General features: G+C 44.9%; 1 protein-coding gene across 2 annotated transcripts; it reads left to right on the forward strand.

The window, feature by feature from the left end:
* The first annotated feature begins 1,317 nt into the window (after positions 1-1,317).
* On the forward strand, positions 1,318-25,115 carry DYRK4 (dual specificity tyrosine phosphorylation regulated kinase 4). 2 transcript variants are annotated; one of them, XM_010330027.3, is made up of 13 exons: positions 1,318-1,437; positions 1,545-1,655; positions 3,031-3,169; positions 4,812-4,975; positions 8,236-8,372; positions 8,675-8,815; positions 11,111-11,249; positions 11,776-11,857; positions 15,675-15,847; positions 18,308-18,368; positions 21,154-21,283; positions 23,858-24,027; positions 24,611-25,115. In XM_010330027.3, the coding sequence occupies exons 2-13, from the start codon at positions 1,596-1,598 to the stop codon at positions 24,850-24,852; spliced, it is 1,638 nt and encodes a 545-aa protein (XP_010328329.3). In that variant the 5' UTR covers positions 1,318-1,437; positions 1,545-1,595; the 3' UTR covers positions 24,853-25,115. The 2 variants fall into 2 exon arrangements, with proteins under 2 accessions (XP_010328329.3, XP_010328330.2); XM_010330028.3 differs by lacking the exons at positions 1,318-1,437; positions 1,545-1,655 and having other exon boundaries at positions 24,614-24,907.
* The last annotated feature ends 521 nt before the right edge of the window (positions 25,116-25,636 follow it).

Consider the following 25,636-nt stretch of genomic DNA (forward strand, 5'->3'; position numbering starts at 1 on the left):
CGGATCATCATACATTCATACATTCACTGAGTACTTATTGGAGCCTCCCTTGGCTCTTCCTAGCTTAGGGGTCAGGAGAGCTGGCTTTAAGCATAGTTTGTTCATTGTCATGAAACAAAAATGTGCAGCTTGGGATGACGCCATGCCAAGCACCATTCCTATTTTCTTTCAATTGATCCAGCTTGAAGGTAAACTTTCCGTTCAAGTCCAGAAGCCACCTTCCAATATCAAGCACTCCAGAATGACCCAAGCCCTTTATAAGGTAGGGAGTGATGGTCAGCTTCTTTTCCCTAGGAGACAATGAGGGGAGGCAGATCGCCAGGGTAGCTTCGAACGGGTAAGTCTGGCCAGTTTATCACACCAGGTATCATAACATGATGACAGCACTCTATCCACGTCACCATGCCCCATTGCCACATGATTTTAAAAAATATTTTTAATTTTTGTGGATGCATAGTAGGTGCACAAATTTATGGGGTACATGAGATGTTTTGCTATAGACATGCAATGTGTAATAATCACATCATGGAAAATAGGGTATCCGCCCCCTCAAGCATTTATCCTTTGTGTCACATACAATAAAATACAATTAAATTACCATTGATTATATTCACCCTGTTGTGCTATCAAACATGAGGTCTTCTTCAGTCTGTGTTTTTGTACCCATTAACCATCCCCACCTCTCCCCTTCCACTATTACCCTTCCCAGCCTCTGAGAATCATCCTTTTAATCCCTACCTCCATTAATCCAATTGTTTTGATTTTTAGATCCCACAAATAAGTGAGAACATGTGATGTTTCTCTTTCTATGCCTAGCTTATTTCACTTAGCATAGTGATCTCCAGTTCTAACCCTATTGTTGCAAATGACAGGATCTCATTATTTTTTATGACTGAACAGGTATTCCATTGTGTTTAAATATCACATTTTCTTTATTCACCCATCTGCTGATGGACACGTAGGTCGCTTCTAAATTGTAGCTATTGTGACCTCTCTCCTGATTAGTCAGTCAGTCAATCAGTGTGTGAGGGCAGGGATCCAGGAGAGTCAGTCAAGTCAATAATGTAGTCATACAGGAAATGGAAGCTTAAGTTGCACTGAGGAAGATTTGCATGATATAACAGGAAGGACTTCCCTGTGTTTGGGTGAGAAGATACTGCAGTAATAATAATACTGGCCACCACTTACAGAATACTCCACAGAGATGGACTCATTTACCTCACAAAAGCCTTATGAGGTACCCCATTTTTGTTCCCGTGGTAGTGATGAAATAATTGAGGGTTAGAGAAAGAGTCAGTGTGACCTGATGAAAGCCTACAGCTAGGAAGTAGTAGAGCAGCGACTCAAACCCAGAGCCCGTGTGCTTGTTGACTCTGCTGCTCTGGAATCTGATTTTCTTGCCAAGAACTTTAAGAATAGCGTTATGTCCAGATTTGGGTTAGGCTCATTCTTGATGGGGGTTGGGGAGGGGCTAGAAGAAACGAACCCTGTAGACATTTTCTTGCCTAAGGCTTCTGTAATGTATCCAATTTCTCCTTCTATAGAACACCAGGATTACTTCACTTCCCTTTGTGGACACTAAGGGGAAGAAGAATATGGTAAGCTTCCCACGCATTAGCAACAAAGTCCTGCTGACGTCATCCCTGCTGTATCAGGTGAGTGCAGGAGGATGGGACCCTGAGCAGGTATGTGAAAGACCTGGTTTTAGTTCAAAATCAGTTTTGTTTTTGTTTTTTTTGTTTTTGTTTTTGTTTTTTTTTGAGACGGAGTTTTGCTCTTGTTACCCAGGCTGGAGTGCAATGGAACGATCTTGGCTCACCGCAACCTCTGCCTCCTGGGTTCAGGCAATTCTCCTGCCTCAGCCTCCTGAGTAGCTGGAATTACAGGTACACGCCACCATGCCCAGCTAATTTTTTGTATTTTTAGAAGAGACGGGGTTTCACCATGTGGACCAGGATGGTCTTGATCTCTTGACCTCGTGATCCGCCTGCCTCAGCCTCTCAAAGTGCTGGGATTACAGGCAAAATCAGTTTTACAAAGGCCCAGGATGGGGGGGAAAAGCACAGTATCTGCTGAAGAGCTGGGTTCTAGTCCTGTTCTCACTCTTTACAATGACGATAAGCTTGAGCAAATAAGTCCCTGACCTTTTCTTAGCTACAAAACTGACCCTCTATAGAGCTGTCAGGAGGATTCATTGAAGAAAGGAAAAATGAAGTGCTGGTGCATAAAAGGTGGAACCGTATAAAATATGAGTTTCCTCCCACGTCCCCCTACTTCTCTTGTGTAGGGACCATATGAGATAATATATGGGAAATGGCCAACTTAAAGAGGTGTCATACACACATAACTTCATGTGCTTCTGGGCAAGTCACTTTGTCTAGTCGGGAACTCACCTTCTTAAGAGCAGCTCTGAGGCCGGGCGTGGTGGCTCACACCTGTAATTCCAGCACTTTGGGAGGCTGAGGCAGGCGAATCACGAGGTCAAGAGATCACGACCATCTTGGCCAACATGGTGAAACCCCGTCTCTACTAAAAAAATATAAAAATTAGCTTGGCATGGTGGCGTGCGCCTGTAGTCTCAGCTACTCGGGAGGCTGAGGCAGAATAATTGCTTGAACCCAGGAGGTGGAGATTGCAGTGAGCCGAGATTGCGCCACTGCACTCCAGCCTGGTGCCTGGCAATGGAGCAAGACTCTGTCTCAAAAAAAAAAAAAAAAAAAAAAAAAAAAAGAGCAGCTCTGAAAAACCCATTTCCATCCCTTCCCACAGTGCCCACAGTGAGATGTTGCTGGGGTTGTCAGCAGCCTACTGTAAGGTACAGGGGGTTCCCAGGGAATAGTGTGAGTCGGACAGATACTTCCTTTGGGAGAGAGATGGGGAGAAGCTACAGTCTCTTAATCCTTCTTTCCTCCCTGGAGAATTACGTAAACAGCCTGGCTGGAGCTAGGTGTCTTTTCATTAGATAAGTGGTTTATGGCACCCAGGAGAGTCTTAAGTAGTTATTTATTGCAAATCTCTTTTCCTGGACAGGAGAATCAAGCTCACAATCAGATGCCGACCTCAGAGCTCAAGGCTTCAGAAATACCTTTCCACCCTAGCATTGAAACCCAGGATTCCAAGGCAGAGGAGAAGTCACCAAGGAAGCACAAGGTGCCTCTGACAGCAGCAGGTATGCCTTTGGGGCAGTAGCAGGGTGGGGAGGCGGTTATGGAAGGTCAGGGTGTGAAGAGCTAAGCTGCGCTGGAGTGAGCTAAGCTGCCAGGTGCCAGAGTAGTCAATGAAGGCAGCAAGCCAAGAGGAAAGTAGAAGTTAAATGTTGAACCTCTGACTGTCACATATAAGCAAGAGGCTGCATTTCCCCCCATGGAGTGGCTCTGGGCAAGGATCAGATGTACCAATGCAGACGGAGGGAAGCATCACATTGCCTAAGGAGCCCAGACAAAAGGCTCCTGTCATTTTAGGGACCCAGGGGCCAGGGGGAAGGCACTGAGAGGGTGGAAGAGCTAGGTGAATGCCGAGTCAGACAGAGCAAACGGTGTGGAAGCTTGCTCCTTCCTCTTGATAAGGAGGTCTTGGAGAGGAGCCTCTATGGGGGGCTCTTGATTAGAAATACAGATTTGTAGAAGAGCATGGCCAGCCAGGGGTCCCGGTCCTTGGCTGTAGCTTCCTCCAGAGACTGCAATGCACTGGCTGTGTGCCAGCTCTGGTGCAGGAAGGGCAGCTTTGCCTGTGAGGCTTGCCAGGTGAAGCCTTTGTGGATTGCCTGCGGTCAAGCCTGAAAGATTACACATGGGTTTTTGGCCAGGAGCTAGACTCCTAATAGGGTTCAGAGACTCATAACCTATTAGGATGCAAAGGAAGAGAGTATCCGCTATGTGCCATCATCAGATGCTTTACAGTTCTTCTACCACGGCTTAGAAACTGAAATTGGTGCTTGTTCTTAAACAACCTCAGGAACTATGCATGAGGAGGTAATTTCAGTCCTGAGCTAGTTCTGCCTTTACAGAGCTGCCATCTGCCCCCTGCTATCTTAGGCCTTGGCTCTGTCTTCTGGGCAAAGAACATGCCTTATTCAGCTTACACACAACTGCCCTTCACATATATGAAGACAGAAGTCTGGTTCCCTGTAAGTCTTTTTCTTTTTCCTTGCAGTTGAAGCATTAGAGATTTTGTCAAATCATATGGTGCCCTTTGTCCTAATCCTACTTTCTTTTCTCTGAGAATGCTTTAGTTTATCAATTACTGTGAATTTTACCCCTGACCATGCACCAGAGCGCTGATGTGATCTGGCCAGCGTAAATAAGTCCTAACTCATAATCTCTCCTCGCAATCTCTCAGGTCCTTCTTGATTCAACTGCAGATTTGAGTGTGAAGCCTTCTGGGCCTTTAATGTTGCCTTTAAGTCTGGCCCTGCAGACATTACAGTTTTCAAAGCTTCTCAAGACAGACTAATTATAAATTCCACATTAACTCGGGCAACTTGCCACCTAAACTATATACGATTGTTGACTCTAACTTTACTCCTGGAATTTTCACCCATGCTGCTCTAACCCACAGGTTTTGGAGGACTGCATTCTCCCTTTCCCTCTCTTTGTGTTCTTTTCTTGATTTATTGAAATAAATACAACACCTTGACATTTATCCTTGCCATATTTCCATCTTGTGAGATGCCAGATGCTCGGTCCTCAGTGAGCCAACCAGCTGGGGAACAGGCTGATGGCTGGTGACCTGGAAGGGATGCCACCGTCTGCATCCTGGGCAAGTCCCATGCTGCCTCAACTTAACTCACAATTGCAGTGTTTTTCACACAGAGGCCCTAAAGCTTTTTAAGAACCAGCTCTCTCCGTATGAGCAAAGTGAAATCCTGGGCTACACGGAGCTATGGTTCCTGGGGCTTGAAGCCAAGAAGCTCAACGTGGCTCCTAAGAAATTCAGCAAGACGAGTTTTGATGATGAGCACGGCTCCTATCTAAAGGTGATGGGGGAGGGGACATGGGAACCTCCAGGGGCCTGGGGACAAGAGATAGTCTAGAAAGAAAAAAGCAGGGGTATTTTGTAATATTTGGTGCTGATATATTGGAGACTAGATGTCCTGAAGTATTCTAGTAGGTGCCAAACCAAAGAAATACCGCGTTTTAAAATGGGGAAACTTGCAATTTAGTATGCAAAAGACTCTACTCATGGAAGATGATTTTCTCCCAAGAGTACTTGTCTCTACTAAAAATACAGATATCCTGGGTGAGCTCCTGGGTGCACGCCCCTTCCCTGCATAGCCCACTGGAACAGGCCAGACTGGAATAAGGTGCAGTTTTCCCAACATCCCCTTTTTTGCCTCCTCAGTACGAGCCCATACATGGACTCTTTTTTATTTACAGTAGATCCCCACAGACAAAAAAGGTGTTGTCACTGTAGTCCCCCGTGCATAGAGCTTAATTTCATTCAGCAACTCCACCTCCTCCTCCTGACTGTACCCTGGGCTTCCCCAGGACCTTGCCTCTTCCCAGCCTGAAGGCGGAAGCTGAGCAGCGATTCCCAGGGTACAGCATGGTGGGATGTGTGGTGCTTCGTCCACTAGGCTGTGGGCTATCAGGAGTTTCCTCTTCAGGACATTTCATCACAACTTTGGATTTAAGAGGCAAGAAGAGTCTCTTGATGGCTCATAGAAGAGACAGATTTTATTTATTTATTTATTTATTTATTTATTTATTTATTTATGTATTTATTTTGAGACCGAGTTTCGCTCTTGTTACCCAGGCTGGAGTGCAATGGCGCGATCTCGGCTCACCGCAACCTCCGCCTCCTGGGTTCAGGCAATTCTCCTGCCTCAGCCTCCTGAGTAGCTGGGATTACAGGCACGCACCACCATGCCCAGCTGATTTTTTGTATTTTTAGTAGAGACGGGGTTTCACCATGTTGACCAGGATGGTCTCGATCTCTTGACCTCGTGATCCACCCGCCTCAGCCTCCCAAAGTGCTGGGATTACAGGCTTGAGCCACCGCTCCCGGCCCAAGGCAGATTTTATTAACAGCATTTAGGGCCGTGTTTGTCTGGCATTCCTATGAACACAAACCACTTGGAGTATCTTGTTAAAATGCTTATGCAGCAGTTCTGGGGTTGGGGCCTGAGCTTCCAGGTGAGGCCTGTACCGCTGATCCTCAGACCATACTTTGAGAAGCAAGGATTTCGTTTCGTTTTTTGGGTCAAGAATCTCTTTGGGAGCCTGATAAAAGCTATAGGTCGTCATCCCAGAAACGACAACACTTGGTTAGGAATCTCTAATATAAATATATACACACACACACACACACATATATGTGGGTATATATATTATTATTAATATTTTTTAAGACAGAGTCTCACTCTGTTACCAGTCTGGAGTGCAGTGGCACAATCTCGGCTCACTGCAACCTCCACCTCCCAGGTTCAAGTGATTCTCCTGCCTCAGCCTCCAGAGTAGCTGGGATTACAGGTTCCTGCTACCTTGCCCAGCTGTTATTTGTATTTTTAGTAGAGACAGGGTTTCACCATGTTGGCCAGGCTGGTCTTGAACTCCTGACCTCAGGTGATGTACCCGCCTTGGCCTCCCAAAGTGCTGGGATTATAAGTGTGAGCCACTGTGCCAGCCAGGAGTCTCCAGTATAAAGTCCAACTCTGATTCATCTAGATCTCCTCAACCCCTCCCTCCCTGCTCCCTTCTCTGCTCCTACCTGAGCCTAGGGTCTCTGGGAATTCCCTAAGGGTGTCAGTACTACTTTTAAGTTAATTCATTGGAGCTCAGTTCTTCAGTCTCAAATCTTGGTTTTCGGGGTGGGGGAGGGGGTGTCGGGGGGAAGAGGATAATGTGTGCTCTCTGTAAGCTCAGAATCACCATCCTTATTGCATTCCAGTATACATGCAAATACATATTGCACATAGCCAAATTCCCAAGCCAGCAGCCTAGCTGCATTCTCACTTTATTTTGTCAACCAATGTTAATTGAATGCCTATGTATTGAGTGATAATCTGTCATAAGCTTGGACATCTGCTGGACTCTGGAAATATAAAGGAAGCTATCACAAATGAATACAAAATGGTTTTTGCTTTCAACTAACCACAATCAATGTCAAAGCTGACATGCAAACAAACAATTATGACACAAAGTGGTGGTATGCAGAAGGCTAGCACAAATGCTAAGAAAACGCATATGTAATTTTATAGCAACATGTGTGCGGATCCCATCCCTGTCCTTTTCCCATACATTCTCACGACAGACCCTTACAGACTAACCTACATCCTTACATCAGGAAAGCTGTACATGTTCAAATTCAGTCTTGATTCCTCCTGTATGAACGGACTCCCAGCACACATTTACAAACATATCCTGAGGACTTGCCCACAAACACTTAATCCTTCACCTCTCCCAGACTCATGAGTGTAACACTAGAAATTAGAGATCCACAGAGCTTGAGGACCTTAGAGATAATCTTACCCAGCGTCTTCAGTTTACAGACAACATCCCTGCAGCTCAGAATGAATAAATGGCTTGTCTAAAGCTGAAGTCTTTTAAATAGAAAATTTCCTGTGGCTTTGATTAACCCCCTGTTCCCTAGTTTCCAGCATAGGGAGAGACATGGGTGATTCTGGCTCTTGAAATATTTCTCTTCACCAAGAAAGGTCTGAGTTCTGTACTGCTGACTCCAGGAAAGGATTAAATCCCAGTAAGCCCAAAGGGGAACCAAATTTGGCCAGGAAGAGGCAGAGGAGACCTAAATCCTTCTCTGACTGACAGAGACACATCAGGGGTCATAAGTACAACTTTCCCCAAACCAAAGATGCTGCTTAGCTTCAAGACTTATAAAATGTCCAAACTGAAAGGGACCTTCAGTGCTACTTTGTCCAACTCTCATATTGTATAGGTCCTAAAACACTCAGAAAACTAGAGGACTAGAAGTAGAGCTACAATACCGGGACTAGATCTCAAGTTTCCTAAAACCATCCAGTGTTCTTTGTGCTGCTTGACATGGATCAAGCCTGTGGGACTTTTCCTGGCACCACGTGGGTGGCCCAGAATCCAGGCAACAAGCTCCCCTTGCAGTCGCAATGAGATGAGGGCAAGAGTCACACAAGTGACCAGTGCAGTCAGAAAATTCCTCCAGGAGTGAGCCACGATCTGGGGATGGGAATGCCAGGGTCCCGTGCCAGGAAGGCCCCGGAGCCCATGGCTTTGCCTCTCACCTCTGGCCTGGCTTCCACAGGTCCTGCATGATCACATTGCCTACCGCTATGAGGTTCTGGAGATGATCGGGAAAGGGTCCTTTGGACAGGTGGCCAAGTGCTTGGATCACAAAAACAATGAGCTGGTGGCCCTGAAAATCATCAAGAACAAGAAGAGGTGTGGCTTGGGGAGTGGCATAGGCCACAGAGGAGGGACTGCGTGCCTCTGGCCCCTGAAGAATGACAGCCCTTCCTGACTCTGCCTCTCCCTCCCATCTCCCTTTGGCTTTCCTTTCTCTCACTCTACCTGTCTGATTCCATGAGGGGGAAAGAGGAGGTGAGAACGCGGCGTTTCCAGTGCTTCCTCCCACTAGACAGTCTTGCCGGGGTCCTGGGGAGGGGCTGATGGCTGCAGTGTGACCTGACACTGATGTTTCGGTCTCTCCTTCCCCCGCTCCCTGCCACTCCCAATCACGTCAGATTTCACCAGCAGGCCCTGGTGGAGCTGAAGATCCTGGAGGCTCTCAGAAGGAAGGACAGAGACAATGCCTGCAATGTGGTGCACATGAAGGACTTCTTCTACTTTCGCAATCACTTCTGCATCACCTTCGAACTCCTGGGGTCAGCTCCTTTTCTTCCTAACCCATTTGCTCTGGAAAAGTTACCTAAGTGATAGAAGGGAAACGTGGCGGTCAGAACACTAGATTTTTCTGGACGTGAATATTAAATAACTAGAATGGACCTGACAGTCACTCAGTTATCCAGAAGGCCCAGGAGCAAGGAGGCTGGGACGAATGTGGGCCATCTCGATATGCCTGTCACCTGCCAGCATGCCTGTGACATACCTCCCTGGTGCTGGGGACTGAGCTAGGTGACATAACCAAAACAAGCCCTCTTTCCTCAAGAGCTAAACTGAAGTAGTCAAAAGGACTTTTCTTTGTTTGCTGTCATATTCTGCACTCATTGGCTGTCAGACCTGATCGTACAGAGGCTGAAACCCAAAGGAAAAGGCAGCTGGCTGCTCAGGGTGGGAAAAGGCTTTCGATTTTGAGTAAATAAGGACAAGAGCAGATATATTTGGTAAGAGAGCAGAGCCTGACTTAAATAGATCAGCGTGGCCTGGCTGAATATTGGAGCTGACAAGGCCTGCTAATTGCAAGGGCATGCTAATTTGATTATTTTTCTCTCTGGGAAGACCATCTGATGCAATTTACATAAAACTAGAAACCCAGAATGCATTTAGCAAAGGAGAATAATCAGGGGTGAGCTCTCAGAGTGTTACTGGATTCAGCAAGCTGGCAGCTCAGTGCTCCCATGATACCACTGCTGATACTAAAATTCTAGGATCCGGCTACATTTAAATTAGCAGGTAAGGTGACACTCTCCTCACCTGCTATTACAAAGTATGGTTGAGACTCTGATATGCAGAGGTAAATTATGTTCTCTGTGGCTAAAAGGACAGCCCAGTCTGCCTTTCTTGGCCATGAATCACAGTGCACAGTTAGGATGTCATTATGCTTAAAGAGCTCTGGGAAGTCAGAGGGCCAGGGGTGGGCAGGGGGAATCCAAAGCCCAAAGCCCAGAGAGATGAGGGAGTTGCCCAGGTGACTAGTTAGGATGGGGCCAGAGCCAGGTCTCACATCTCCATTGCAGCCCTCAAAAATGAAAGGCAACCAGGCATGGTGGCTCACGCTTATAATCCCAGCACTTTGGGAAGCCAAGGCAGGTGGATCACTTGAGGTTAGGAGTTTGAGACTAGCCTGGCCAACATGGTGAAACCCATCTCTACTAAAGATGCAAAAATTAGTTGGGCGTGGTGGTGTGTGCCTGTAATCCCAACTATTTGGGAGGCTGAGGCAGGAGAATCTCTTGAACCTGGGAGGCGGAGGTTGCAGTGAGCTGAGATCATGCCACTGTACTCCAGCCTGGGCAACAGAGCAAGACTCTGTCTCAAAAAAGAAAAAAAAAAATGAATGGCTTCTGACTGGGCACAGGGACTCACATTTCTAATCTCAGCACTTTGAAAGGCCAAGTTGGGAGGTCACTTGAGGCCAAAAGTTTGAGACCAGCCTGAACAACATAGCAAGACCCCATCTCTTAAAAAAAAATTAAGAATGAGTGGCTTGCTAAATACTACCAAAGCCAGATGATCTTAGAAATGGAAGGTGAGGAGGAAGCAGCGGCAGGCTGACGCTGTGCTTGGGCTGTGCTATCCCCTTCTCTGCCCATCTCACAGCTTGCACGGAGGCTGCAACTGGCAGCTCACAAGTAAATGTTTCTTTTTCAAATGTATTGTATTAGTGTCTAACATTCCTAAGTTCTAACATTCTGTAGACTTCAAATAATGTAGTAGGCTTCTGCCACCCTAGAGAGTTTAAGATTCTCTGGCAAGAGCGAGCTTTCATTTCTCAAGGGAACAGGTAGATGGGACCAAACAGCCACATTTGGAGTAGAGCAGGGGCTCCCTTTGGCTTCAGACCCCACCTGCCCACGCTCTTGTTCCTTACTTGTCAGGAGCCTGATGTCCTCAGACAGTCCTCATTAGGCCTGGGCAGGAGTGGCTACTTGTTTGAGTGACTGGTGGGCTTCCTGGGTCCCTCCCAAGGGCCTGAGGAACTATGACTATTTCAGACATTTGGGCCAACCTCTTAACCCGCCTGCATAACCAAGTGCTTCAGGGCCTTGTCACGTAAGAAATGAGAAAACATATGAGAGTCTGGCACAGCTGAACGTCACCCTGGGCCCAGTGATTCAGTGGGAAAGCCGAATCTGTAAGACATGAAAGCCCCGCCTCCTGGTCTGAGGCTTGCCTCCTACTCAAGGGAAACCAGGTGATACACAATTGTTTGCAGGTTCCAACTCAGCCTTCTGTTGTTTCTTCCCCCACATGCATCACTTTCCCCCTCTCTTTTCCAGAATCAACTTGTACGAGTTGATGAAGAATAACAGCTTTCAAGGCTTCAGTCTGTCGATAGTCCGGCGCTTCACTCTCTCTGTTTTGAAGTGCTTGCAAATGCTTTCCGTGGAGAAAATCATTCACTGCGATCTCAAGCCCGTAAGTACCACCTCCGTCCTGGCATGGAAATGCTGAAAATACCCATTCTATTCCCCAGGCTGTGTAAGAATCACAAACTCCGATGGAATCATTGCCTTTGACATTTTTTTGGTGCTCTACTGTCATAGCAGTATGTCAAGGGAGGTGTTTAATGGGAATGCCCAACCAATTCAGTCAATGGCTTGTCTAAGGCCTTATGCAAGCAAGGCCTAGAACCGGGTGCCACAGAAGATAAACACAAAGTCACAATCTTCAGGAGTTGCACAATCAATATGGGGACAGTGACACAATATATGCAAAAGAAACTCTGCAAAGCAGTGAGTGTGAGGTCCAAACGAGAAATACCGACCGCAAATCAAATGGAAAGTCAGAGGGGAGGAGGACGGGATTTGGGAGAGGATGTGGGAGGAGGCCCCTGGAGGTGGTCATGTTTGAACTGGACCCTGAAGGATGGGGAGCATTTAGGTAAGCAGAGGGCCTCGGGCAGCGTTACCGTAGCTTGACGTGTGTCTTTTCTTCTCTCTAGGAAAATATCGTGCTGTACCGAAAGGGCCAAATCTCTGTCAAAGTCATTGACTTCGGATCCAGCTGTTATGAAAACCAGAAAGGTAGGCCCATGCCGGTCCTGTCATCTGAGTTTTCCTATTGCAATTTCCCTCCCTTCACATACAAGGTCACCTGGCTTCTAGCCTGGGCTCAGCCACCACCCCTACAGCATGATTTTGAGCAAGGTACTTCACTTCTCTGAGCCCAAGTTTCCTCATCTATAAAATGAGAAAGTTGGCTGGGCGCGGTGGCTCACACCTGTAATCCCAGCACTTTGGGAGGCTAAGGCCGGTGGATCACAAGGTCAAGAGATCGAGACCATCCTGGTCAGCATGGTGAAACCCTGTCTGTACTAAAAATACAAAAATTAGCTGGGCATGGTGGTGTGTGCCTGTAATCCCAGCTAATCGGGAAGCTGAGGCAGAAGAATTGCCTGAACCCAGGAGGCGGAGGTTGCGGTGAGCCGAGATGGCGCCATTGCACTCCAGCCTGGGTAACAAGAGCGAAACTCTATCTCAAAAAACAAAATAAAATAAAATAAAACAAGAAAGTTGTATCCAAATACTGTAAGGGTGCTTTCAAGCTCTCATATTCTGTGGATATGGAATTACCCAAGAACGGTGAGTCCCAAAACTAACTAAATGCGTATCCAAATTGCCTTGGGGCTCTGAAAAATTATTATTTCCAGGGCCTCACCCAACGTGTTCCTAATCCAGATTTCTGGGAAGTAGCTAGGAGCCTGCACTTCAGAAACCATAGTCATTCTGAAGTTTGGAATTTGCTGCCCCAGATCCTGTAGGTTTTATACTTTTTCTACTAGGATCCAAAAACTAGCTCTGGTGTACATTTTCACAGCATTTACTGAACTCGATTTAATAGTGCGTTCCTTTGCCTTCTATCAGGTTTGCTATAGAGAACATGTATCATTAGACAGACATTATCTGTTCTGTGTCAGTCACTGTCCTGGGTACCAGGAACAAAAAATGAACATTCTCTGTTGTCAGGTTGCTTACCAACTAATGCAAGAGACAGAAAGATAAAAATAATATGATGAGTACAATGATTAGAGATAAACATGGCTGTGTTCAGGACACATAACCGAGGGACTTTGGGAGCAGCCTTTGAGGTGGCGGAGGCTGTCACAGGAAGCTTCTCGAGGCTGAAGAAAGGACTGCTAGATGGATGTTTCCAAATGCTTGGCAGATCAATTTTTTTTCAGGGGAACACATTTCCAAGTTTATTAATAAATAATATAATAAAAGACACAGATGAAGAGATACACAAGGCCAATATTTGGGAAGGGATGTGAAGCTTCCATGCCCTCTTGGGGGCATGCCACGTTTTCAGTATCACATTTCCCATACCCTGGAAGTTCTCTGTACCCTGCAGCTCGGGGATTTTTATGAAGGCTTCATCACATAGTCACTGAGATTATTAACTCAATCTCTAGCCCTTTCCCCTTCCTAGAAGAAAGGAGTTAGAACTGTAAGTTCCAAGCTTCTAATCATGGCTTAGTCTTTCTGGCAGCCAGCCCCTGTCCAGGAGCTCACCAAGAGTCATCTCACCAGAACAAAGAGAGTCCTATCACCTAAGAAGTTCCCGGGGATTAGGAGTTCTGTGTCAGAATCCAGAATAAAAGGTCAATTATTAGAGCAAGAGATACATGTGGAACCCCTATCCCTCAAGAAATTAAAAAGGTTTTAGGAGCTCTGTGCCAAATACTAGGGGTAGAGACCTCTATCTATTTCTTACTGTTTCTTGTACGTGATCATATACAATCATAGATATCATTAATTTGAAGAAAAAATAAGACATTAAATTACACCCAGTGTTAGCCGTTCACTCTCGCACACTGTTGGAGGAGCAGACAGAGCGTTCACTCTTGCATACTGTTGGAGGAGCAGACAGAGCGTTCACTGTCGCACACTGTTGGAGGAGCAGATAGAGCGTTCACTCTCGCACACTGTTGGAGGAGCAGACAGAGCGTTCACTCTCGCACACTGTTGGAGGAGCAGACAGAGCGTTCACTGTCGCACACTGTTGGAGGAGCAGATAGAGCGTTCACTCACACACTGTTGGAGAGCAGACAGAGCGTTCACTCTCGCACACTGTTGGAGAGCAGACAGAGCGTTCACTCTCGCACACTGTTGGAGGAGCAGACAGAGCGTTCACTCTCGCACACTGTTGGAGGAGCAGATAGAGCGTTCACTGTCGCACACTGTTGGAGGAGCAGACAGAGCGTTCACTCTCACACACTGTTGGAGAGCAGACAGAGCGTTCACTCTCGCACACTGTTGGAGAGCAGACAGAGCGTTCACTCACACACTGTTGGAGGAGCAGACAGAGCGTTCACTCTCGCACACTGTTGGAGGAGCAGACAGAGCGTTCACTCTCGCACACTGTTGGAGAGCAGACAGAGCGTTCACTCACACACTGTTGGAGGAGCAGATAGAGCGTTCACTCTCGCACACTGTTGGAGGAGCAGATAAAGCGTTCACTCCCCGCACACTGTTGGAGGAACTACAGATTCATATTATCTTTCGGGAGGTTACTTTTGCATCTTTAACCAAACATTTCACTTTGAACCTTCAAAAATTATAAATTCCCTTCTAAAGAACCTCTCCTACAGACTACTGATGTTCCCACAGAATGAACATCTTCACTGCAGCACTGTTAACTAGTGCAACATCAGAACCAACCTAAACATCTACAAATGAAAAATGGTTTAATAAATTAATCCTGTAATACCACACAGCTATTTGAAAAGAGAGATTTAAATGTAATGGCTTAGAAAGAGGTCCATGATGAAGCAAGTGGAAAAAACTGAGTAATAAAACTTATGAGATGTAAATAGATAAGTGTAAATAAGATGTAAAAGGATTTGCACCACACTGTTAAAAGTGGTGATCACTAGAGATGAACCTGGAAGAGCCTGGGATTGAATTTTCAACTTTTTACTTTACATAAATATCTTTTTAAACTAAAGATATGGATGATTTTAAATTTTTTCTTTGGATTTTGTTTCAATTTTTAACATTTTTTAAAATTAAATAATTTGTGGTCTTTAATTTGCTACAGATCTATGTGAGATTTCTATATGTCTGGTCTTAAGTGAGGCCAGTCTGTAGGGTTTTGTGTGTGTGTATCTTTATCCTGTTTGAATACCAAAGTTACATCTTGAAGAAATGAATTGATCGTCTCCTATTTTCTGTTCCATCAAAGTCTGGATGGAAAAAAAATTATTTTTATTAAATCTTTATTTTGTTTTAAATCACAGAATTATTATCTTCTGACAGTAACCAATTTAAACAACAGAGAAGTGATTACAGAATCCCTGCACCTCCCCAGGTAACCAGTAATCCCAGTTATGTGGAAATAACTACCGCGTTCAACTTCTTCAACTTCAGTCCATTCATCCTCATCTGTTGAGATTTTCTTTCCATACAATACGTGCACACACTGTATTGAATATACACTTCGCACGCTTCCTTTCCAACTCGACACGCTTCTCCCATTGCCAAGCCGCAAGACTCAGAAGCTGTCTACCCCAAATTAAGCTGACAGTTTTGAAAACTTAGTCTTATATTTGTCTTATGTTTTGTTTGTTGTAAACTTGGCTAACTTAAATTCACTGTCCTACAACAATGCCCACGTTGGAGTTCGTTATCTACAAAGCAGGGACGGTAACACCTCCCTTGTGATTGGGTTACTGTGCGGGTTTGATGCTGTTACGTGTAACGGGACTCCCAAGTGCCGGCCGGCTGCACTCCCCGTCCCTGCCAGCGGGGGCGCAGCGTCCCCGAGAAGGCGTCCTGGAGGAGCGTGTTCTGCAGAGCGCCAAGTTTTTCCCACGAGGTTTCTCTCGCTTTGCCTCCGCAGAATACACGTACATCCAAAGCCGGTTCTACCGATCCCCAGAGGTGATCCTGGGCCACCCCTACGACATGGCCGTTGACATGTGGAGCCTGGGCTGCATCACGGCAGAGCTGTACACGGGCTCCCCCCTGTTCCCAGGGGAGAATGAGGTGGAGCAGCTGGCCTGCATCATGGAGGTACGGGGAGGGCTGGCCGGAGGTCGGCTCCCACGGAGACCGTGGGCTGGCTCTCAGACCCTGGGCTGCATCAGACTTGCCCAGGACCATGGCCTGCCTACTTTTTTTTTTTTTTTTTCCCCCTTTGGTTGGGTGTTTCCTAAAAGTAGTTTTGAAATTGTGTACCCCCTTGTACATTGTCAGGTTGACATCTAACATTTTTATCTTAAATTTAAATAGTTGCAGAGGATGTCATTTCCATCATACTGTAAATAGTGACATTTTAAAATAAAAGTGTTACACCACCTTTTCAGAAATGTCCAAAAGAATACAAAACCAGAGTGACATGACACCCATTAAAATCTATCTGAAAGTATGTGAACAAGTTCTTAAGAGTTGTACATTTATTTTGCTTTGTTCTTTTTTGCTTCTTGTTTTTACTATTTTCTTTACTTCCTCTATGGAATTTATTCTAATTTAATATATGCTTATGTTTAGAAACTTTTTTTTTTTGAGACAGAGTATCGATCTGTCGCCCAGGCTGGAGTGCAGTGGCATGATCTCGGCTCACTGCAACCTCCGCCTCCTGGGTTCAGCCAATTCTCCTGCCTCAGCCTCCTGAGTAGCTGGGATTACAGGCACACACCACCATGCCCAGCTAACTTTTGTGTTTTTAGTACAGATGGGGTTTCACCATATTGGCCAGGATGGTCTCGATCTCTTGTGATCCATCCACCTCCACCTCCCAAAGTGCTGGGATTACAGGTGTGAGCCACTGCACCTGCCTTTCAGAAACTTTTATCATCTTTATAGCTTTAAAATTTTCCTGATTCCATAAGCTTCATGTGTAAAAATTTTTTTCTGGTAAGTTACCGTTAAAATATATCTGGTGTGCAAATTTTTATAATTATCAAAAGTAAAATGTGAAATTTTATTGAGCATACAGCTCTTAGAAAAATGAATAGAGCCAGGTTTTCTTTTTCCAATTAATGCTTCTACCCATAGGTGAATGATGCTTCTTACTAGAATGCCCAGGCTCAGAATCAGTGTGATTCCAATTGCTTGGTGGTGCAGATGTGAACCCAGAGAGGAAGCCTGTTCTAGTTAAGGCTGTCTAATTTGGTGACTCCTTTTGAGTTCTATGTAAAAATCAAATGGTGATCTGTCATTTAAAATTATGTTTACCATCCTGTCAGCTGACAACCTGATTAAAATGTTAAAAACAAAGAATTGGAAATTATTTGACTTCAAAATATGTGTATTGTTCAGGTAGTAGTCATTCACTGTGGGAAATGAGTTTTCTGGGAAAACTATCTCCCAGTAGCAAGGCTTTACCAAAACTCATGTTATGATTATGAATTAGATCTATTATGCTTTCACTTGAAAGCCACCTTGTTATGGAACTAAATTAGACAAAATAGAAAAATAACCTTAAAAGTTTAAAATTTTACATTTTAGGATTTTCCCAGTGAACAGGTGTGTGTCTGTCTATCTGTCTATCTATCTATCTTTGTCAAATTTCTATTTTCCAGATTGTCTCAAAGTTACAGAAACACATATAGCCTTGAGAATGACTAAACATAGAGAATTTCATTTCATGATTGAAACTATTAATAAAATATGAAAATAATCGAGGTAGAAGCAGCCATGGTGGAATGAACATGGGCCTGTGAGTCAGTAAACCTGGGGTCTCGCTCTGGCTCCGTCTTTTTGACCACTCATTTCCCGGCTCTGGACTATAAAATGAGGGGAGCCGGGTAGATGGCTTCTAAGGTTGGTAAGGAATGAAGCATCCCCAGACCACTCCTGCTTCCAATGCCAGAGAAAATGGGGCCTATGTTTCCACTTTCCTACAGTCCCAGAACTGACTCAGCTTCCTCTTGACCTCAGTGTCAAAGGGGCTGAGGAACAGAAGAGCAGGATCATGCATGGATTATGGCTGGGAACTGAGCAGCAAGGGTAGGTGACCCACACTGTAACTTCCTTATCTCTGTGCGCCCCTCTAAGTTGCAGAAGGAGAAGATGAACAAGTAGGTGCTACACTTTTCCTTTCAAGAAGGTGTTTGTCTTGTAATTGTCTGATGCTCATCTGGTGATTTTCATTTTCTATTCTCCTCCCTTTCCAGTGCTCCATGCTGGGACATGTCACTCTTTAGTTCAGGCGTGGCAGCACATATACCAGTTTATTTGCTCTGGCAAGGACATCTGGCTGCCATCAAGGTGGTGGCCCACCTCTAGTTGGTGCTGATGTCTGTTTAGAATAACATGGCCGCTGTTGATTCTTAGCATATGAAACCAGCTCTGGATTAGGAGTTAAAAGGCCCAGGCTCTGGGTTTGCTCGGCTACTCACCCGATGTTATTACTTAATACGTTAAATCCTTATATGTAGAAGGCAAAGCCTGGCCAAAGTATGCCCTGCCCCTCGGTCTTTGAATCTCTGATCCCACAAAGAGTGAATCAATTGAATTGTCCTTATTAAGGTGCTGGGCCTGCCGCCAGCCCGCTTCATTCAGACGGCCTCCAGGAGACAGACCTTTTTCGGTGAGTCCTCAGGTCTAACTCTCTTTTCCTTATTGTGTCTAATGAAGTGTTGCAGGCCTCGAAGACACCTGCCATACCTTAAAGCTCATTTCTTTCTTTTCCCCTGGCCATACCAAAGGGTGGGCTGTGATTAAGAGCTTCCTCCGCAGAAGTAAAAGATAATGAGCAGTGGACCCAGATAGCATGGTGGAGATGGGATGGGGCAGCCACAATGGGAATGGGATCTTGACAGTAAAAATGTGCAGAAGAAAGAGAATGGCTAGATCCCTGTTGAGAAGAGCTATCAGCAAGTATTACAGCCTCAAAATACTGTAACTGCATCCTCTCCTGGAAGTTCTCCTCACTCTCCCAAGCAACTTGTCCTCTCACACTGTGCACTGTGCAGGGAAATCAAAGAGCAGAAGCTTCATTTCAAGAATAGTGAAATTCCTGCATTGCTGCATTATTGTCTCCCCTGCTAAAAGTCTTCTTATCCGCCAGATCCTCACTGTGCCAGGTTCATTGCAATGGTTAAGCAAGGACCATCAGAGTAGTTTTGCTTTGATGAGTTGTGGCTGGGAGTTATATGTATGTCATTTGTCTGATTGCAGGGAGTAAACTTTGTCCACAGCCCAGGCTGCCCCTCCTTACTGATTCCCAGAATCTGGATTTTTATGATCCGCTGCCTTTCTATTTAAATGGTGCTACACAAGAGGGAGGATGGGTCAACAAGGAACGAACTGAGGCAGCGCTTTCAAGGCACATGCACCAAAAAGTTGCAGCAAGTCCCAAACCTAAAATCCCTGTAAAGAACCACTGGAAGCTAAGTGTCCAGGATAGAAACAGCCAAAGTAGCCTGAAGGTCAGCAAAGTGGAGCAAAGCTAGACAGGAGCAAAAGGGAGCTCCATAGACAGCGACTCCACGCTACCTGGAGTGACATTTCTAACCAGCCATCGTCAGGTCGGTTCATGGACTCCCTCCGACTATGCAATCCCAGACATTCCTGGTCCTCCCACCTCTGAATTTCAGCTGCGAGCAGCCTCTGAATGTGTGTGCAAATCACACAACTTCTGTTCACAACTCGCCCCATCAGTAGGAAGGTCCAAAACTTCCTCATGGACAAAAGGGATTGAGTCACTCTGGTCAGTGTGCACTGATTCAGCCATGTGGGGGTTATAATTTGTCTATTTCTTTACCATTTCGTAAAAAGCCACAGCCCTGAGCACTGCCACAGCTGCAGGTTCCCTGGCCCTCTCCCAGGACTCCTTAGACTCCCTATGATCCAAAAATCTCAAAGTTGAAGGCCAAGCAAGCGGAGGTGCTCGGTGATCCTATCCCAGTGCCACGGCTGTCTTCATTCTGATTAGTTGGTCCCATGCCATTCATTCCAATTGTTAACTCTTTTAAGCATTGCCTTGTAATCATGGCTGGAGCTTTGGAGACATTGCTTCTGAGCAGGGCAGTGTCCTGGTTGCCGCAGAATGGTGCCCACACATTAACCGAGCAATCTGGTGGTGGGCAGAGAGGTTCTGTCTGGCACCCCATTATAACTTACACATGGAGCAAGGGAACTAGTCTGTGGATCCCAAATATACTTTTTCTACCCACAACTTAATAATTCAGGCTCTTGGACTAGACAGAGTCACTGTGGGAAGACACATTTTGAGCCTGTAACACTGAACTATGCGATAGCATCTAGGTGGGGACTAGCAGGAAGGAAGCACAGAGCACCTTCGTGGGAAGGTACTGAAGACATGGGCGTGTCCACTTCGTAGAGTTGCTTATTTCTACCATCAGCACTAGGCTTTAGGATGGTGATGGGATTTTTGCAGCAACATCCGTATCTTCGCTTCCTGCAAAAGAAGGAATGTTGCTGAGAAAAATGCATCCTCGTCAGTGTTTTCCAAACTTTATCCAAATGTAGGAATCATTTGGGGAGCTTGCTAAAAAAGCTAATTCCTATGATTCTCTTCTATAACGTATGCTATGGGAAGATCGAGATGGGACCCAGGATTTAATATTTTTAATAACAGCTCCTTGTGGTTCTTATGACAAGATGAGTCTGGGAAACATTGTTCTCTTCACTTCTTGACTCCCCCTTTCCCAGGTTTGGGCTCCCAACAGCTCCTCAGCCCCTGGAAACTCCTGGTTAAAACCCCTAATTAGCAGCAAAATGGTGTTGTCTTAAGCCTGGTAAGATATTATACTGAGGTGGCCCAGGCCGTAAGAAGGGGATGGACGGAATGAGGCATGAGGGCTAGAGTGAGAAAAACTTACACAGGAAAACGATGACATGACCATGACTTTACGGGCTTTGTTATTTATAAGACTGTGAGCTTGATTCTTCTTTGGTCATTCATAAAAAGGGCAATGTAGGATGAAGTGGGAGGGCTAAGGCCATGATTCAAAAGGAAATGGATATTTGTGCGATTTCACAGGACCTTGCCCCTTAAGTTTCACTTTACTATTGTTATTGTCATCGTTAGGGTTGTCTTATCTCGGCTAGAGCTAAACCATTTAAACTATTTGATTTGGAGAGGAGGTAGTAGAAGGAAGCTCAGAACATACTGAATAGTAGAAAAATATAAATTTTTAAAGTTAATTGTATTCCTTGGACAATCTACACATGGTTATTTCAAACTGAGACTGTGGGTGTGCTTGTGTGTATGTTTATTGGAGGGTGGCATGAGGCGAGTGTGTAAGACCAAGAGCAAAACAGCCACAGAGGCCACTCTAAGCAGCAGCATGATGTGACCATTAAATATTTACGCCTGGAACTAAATACAGAATGTTTTATCTCTACAGATTCCAAAGGCTTACCTAAAAGTATAACCAACAACAAGGGGAAGAAAAGATACCCAGACTCCAAGGACCTCACGATGGTGCTGAAAACCTATGACACCAGCTTCCTGGACTTTCTCAGAAGGTGTTTGGTGTGAGTTTGTTGGAATATCTCTGCCTCTGGGTTTCCTCTTAAACGCTGTCCTTTCACACACGTTTGCTGGTAAAAGTCTAAGGCTGGGAGACAGTTATACAAGTAACAAGAAATGCTAACGATAGACCTTTGAAGTCTACAAATTGCTCCTACATGTGTTGACTCATCAGACGTCTCTCTCTCCCTACTGTGTGCTCTCAGGGCAGGTGATTTGCTCTGTTTTGCAGGTATGGAGGTTGTGGTTCAAAGAGATTAAGTGACTTGCCCTTGATTACACGGCGTGTGGTAGAGTTTAGCATCTTCCTGGCCTCAAACAGCTTGGCAGCGAGACCGTAGGCCAGTCTTAAGTATCCTGCTCTGTGAGCTGAAGCCAGGCTCCTGAGTGCTTGTTGTAATGATTTGCATACACATCCAGTTTAAACTGGTTTCAGGGCCTGTCCCTAACCCCCTAGGATTTAGTACCCAAATCCTCTTATAGTAGAGAATTAGGGGAAGGGTGAGCTGTAAACCATTTATTATGTAAAATTTTTTACAACCTATATGCATGTTTTGAATCTTAGAGATTAGATCTATACTTAAGTCATAGTACTGAGCACAGTGCCTAGCTTAAAAGGTGTTTAGAAAATGTTAGCTGTTGTTATTATTTTACAACTGTTTAAGAGGTAAATCTGTCTCCACTGAGTAGCAAGTGCATTATCCATGTGATCCTTGGCAAGTCATCACTTTTTTCTGGGCCTCAGTGTCCTTTCCTATAAAATGGGATATTCCTAAGCTCCCTTCCAGTTCTATCAGTCCTATAATTTAGTATTTTTAGAAGACCATATCATTATATTCTCTTTTTCTTCCAGTTGGATGGAGAGGTGTTAGCAAAATACTCTTCTGGCCTCTGTGCACTCTGGAATTTTGGTACTAGCTCAGAGGGGGAACCATGAGGTAGCGTTGAAAGTATTCCCAACTTAGAGGGTCACGAGATTCACTTATCAGAATAATCAAGGAAGAGAAGGATTCCATACCCCATCTTTACCTCTCCCTTAACAAACAGAAACCAGTTGCTGAGACAGATGGGTTATCCAGAAACCCCAACATCCAGAACACAGCTCAGCACCAAGGAAGACATTATTTTCATTTCTTTCTTTCTTTTTTTTTTTTTTTTTGAGATGTAGTCTTGCTCCGTCGCCCAGTCTGGAATACAGTGGTGTGATCTTGGCTCACAGCAACCTCTGCCTCCCAGGTTAATGTGATTCTCTTGCCTCAGCCTCTGGAGTTGCTGGGACTACAGGCACGTGCCACCAAGCCTGGCTAACATTTTTGGATTTTTAGTAGAGGTGGGGTTTCACCATGTTAGCCAGGATGGTCTCAATCTCCTGAGCTCGTGATGCGCCCACCTTGGCCTCCCAAAGTGCTGGGATTACAGGCGTGAACCACCATGCCCAGCCACATTATTTTCTTCTTTAGTGCAAAGGACTGATTACTCATAACTTGCAAGAGGCAGTCAAGCTGATGGGGACTGTTACCTAATTACTAATTAGCAAATCTTAGAATGAGAGACTAAAAGTGTTGAGCCAAGTTCAGTAGGCATAAATGTAAAGCCTGGTGTTTAGACATTGTAGGCTAACTCCAAAAGTCCAGGAAAGGAGAGGTTTGTTTAACAGCAGTTCATTTGACTCAGAAATGAGAGCTTGAGCTGTTTAGGATCTTGATTAGTCTAGAATGTTAATACTGTCTCCCTGCAGTTATAGAAGCTATTCCCACCATGTGGACATTAGTTAGACAACTGCTAAAATATCCTTATCTCAGAAGGTAGCCAGATGGCGAAAACCATGTCATATAATCATTAGTTAGTGGCGATGTAAATATTTTCAGATAGTTGAAGGGCTGAAACATAAAATAAGAATTAGTTACTTTGTATGATGCTAATGGGTTGAATCAGGACCTAGGTTCAAGTTACTGGGAAGCAAACCAGTTTTGGTACAATAAAAGTTAAGAACTTTCAAAGAATCAGAGTTTTAAAAAATTGGAATAGATGGTTCTGAGAGTTAGTACCTTGTCACTGAAATTACTCAAGAATTGTAGGGTGATCCCATGGTGGGAGTTTGGTCAATGTATTCTGCTACTGAATTAGAAGTTTGATTTGATTATATCCAAGTCCCCTTGCAAATCTTAATATTCTAGAATTCTATAACTCTTCTTGCAATATATTTGGAAGCCCCAATTCTGTAGTCTGGAAATTGAAATTAAGCATCTCTTTGTTTTTAATATGCTTAGCTTACCAAAACCTAAATCCCACTGATTAAGCTTTTGTAAAATAATATTTCTTATAAGGGAATTTCTAGGCATTCTGGAAGACTTGTGTAATATATATTCCCTGGCTTGTTATACACATCTTCTAAAAAGATTATTTTCAATAGCTGTTTCCAGGTACTTTTAAGTTATATGCCATAATCTCTGTTCTATGATGATATCTTTGAGATATCAACATAGCTTAAATAAAAATATTCATTGGGTTTTTTAAATGTTTTAATATACTAAAAGGAAGTAAAACAGTAACCCATGCTGGGCTTTGTTGGGGTGCAGATGGGAACCTTCTCTTCGCATGACCCCGGACCAGGCCCTCAAGCATGCCTGGATTCATCAGTCTAGGAACCTCAAGGCCAGGCCCCAGAACCTGAGGAAATCCAGTTTTGTTTTCTCCTCTGAGACAAGGAAGAACAAGGTTCAAGGCTGTCATCACTTGAGCAAAAAAGGTACAGCCTGTCAAATAGCCAGTCCCATTCCCTACATAGTCTGGGAAGCCTGCCATGTCTTACCTTTGCGATTTTCCTTTTTTGCTCCTTATTAGGATTTTCCATTATTCTCCTATAATCAATTTCCTTTCTCCTCCTCCCCTTTTCCTTAACTGTGTCCACCCCTTAATGCCCTATAAGGGGTACCTTTAGAATTTCTGTCAGTGCCAGAAAATGGTATTATGCAATTTTTTATATGCAATATAGCCTAGTGGTTAGGCACATGGTCACAAGAGTCAGGTTGCCTGGGATTAAATTCTGGCTCCACCGCTGATCAGGTATGGACTTAACCTCTCTGTAGCTCAGTAGCTCCATTTATGAGAACGAGAATAATGCCTATTCTCCAGGGTCGCTGAAATGATCAGATGAATTAGTACACATAAAGTGCTTAGAATAATGCCTGGCACATGGAATGCGCTTTACAAATGAGCTGTTTTTATATCATCACAGTCATGGTTTCCACTAAGTGATTTACAGCCCAAAGGACGGTTCGCATATAATCCGCATTTGAATGCTTGTTCTTTCTGCCTTCTCTCTCCTTCAGCAGATGAGATCACCAGAGAGGCTACAGACAAAACAAAAGATGGCCCCGTGAAGCATATTCAGCATTCAGGTGATCAGCAGGACTCTCGCCAGCGCACAGCTGACACTGTTCAGCTGCCTCAACTGGTAGAAGCTCCCTCGAAGTCAGAGGCAGCTGTTGGGGCAGAAGTGTCCATGACCCCCACGGGACAGAGCAAAAATTCCTCCCCAAAGAACACAAACATTTTGCCCCCCATCGTATGACCTTCGCTGAGGGCGTGCCCTGCTCCTTTCCACCAGGGATTTGCATTAAGCAGCACTTAACGTTGGACAATACTTCAGACTGTTGCTTTTTAATACAGAAAAGTTTATTTAAAAAAACTCTATTAATATGGCCAATTGGCACGATTTCTCTTATGAGGGATGGGGGAGGATGTCCTCACACTTAAATTCGTTCCATATGTGTTTGTGTGTTGGGGGTGGGAATAGTTTTTAACTATCAGTGTTGCAGCATCATTAATGGAACTCTAAACAGACATTCTTTTTTTTGTTCTTGCCCATGACTCCCAGCCTATGTCAGCATTTTTGTTTAAAAATGATAGAAGCCAAATTCAAAAGTAGCTTAAACAACAGAAGACATTTATTGACTTACGTAATTGGGGACTCTGAAAGGGTAGATGTAGTTTCAGGCACAGCAGGATCCAGGAATTCAAATGACGTTGGAGGGCTCAGAATCCCTCTTCATCTATTAGCCTTGCTTCTCTCTGTGATTGACTTCATCCTGATGGCAGGCTCTGCCCGGAAATTAACCACCAACATCCAGTCAAAAGATGCAGGCTTCCTTGCTGACTGGAAGTCTCCAGAATGATTGTGACACAGAAACTGTGCCTGGGAGACTGGGATGCAGCCTGGGCCCCAAGCCCACAGCGAAGGTGAAGGCACCGTGACTGATGCTTCTCCAGACTACAGCAAGGGGCAGAAGGTTTCCCGAAGGAGGGGAAGCTGAGTAAACACGCAGGACATATTCATGTATCCACCAGACCGCACA

This window comes from Saimiri boliviensis, chromosome 7, assembly GCF_048565385.1.
Source record: "Saimiri boliviensis isolate mSaiBol1 chromosome 7, mSaiBol1.pri, whole genome shotgun sequence".
Lineage (NCBI taxonomy): Eukaryota > Metazoa > Chordata > Mammalia > Primates > Cebidae > Saimiri > Saimiri boliviensis.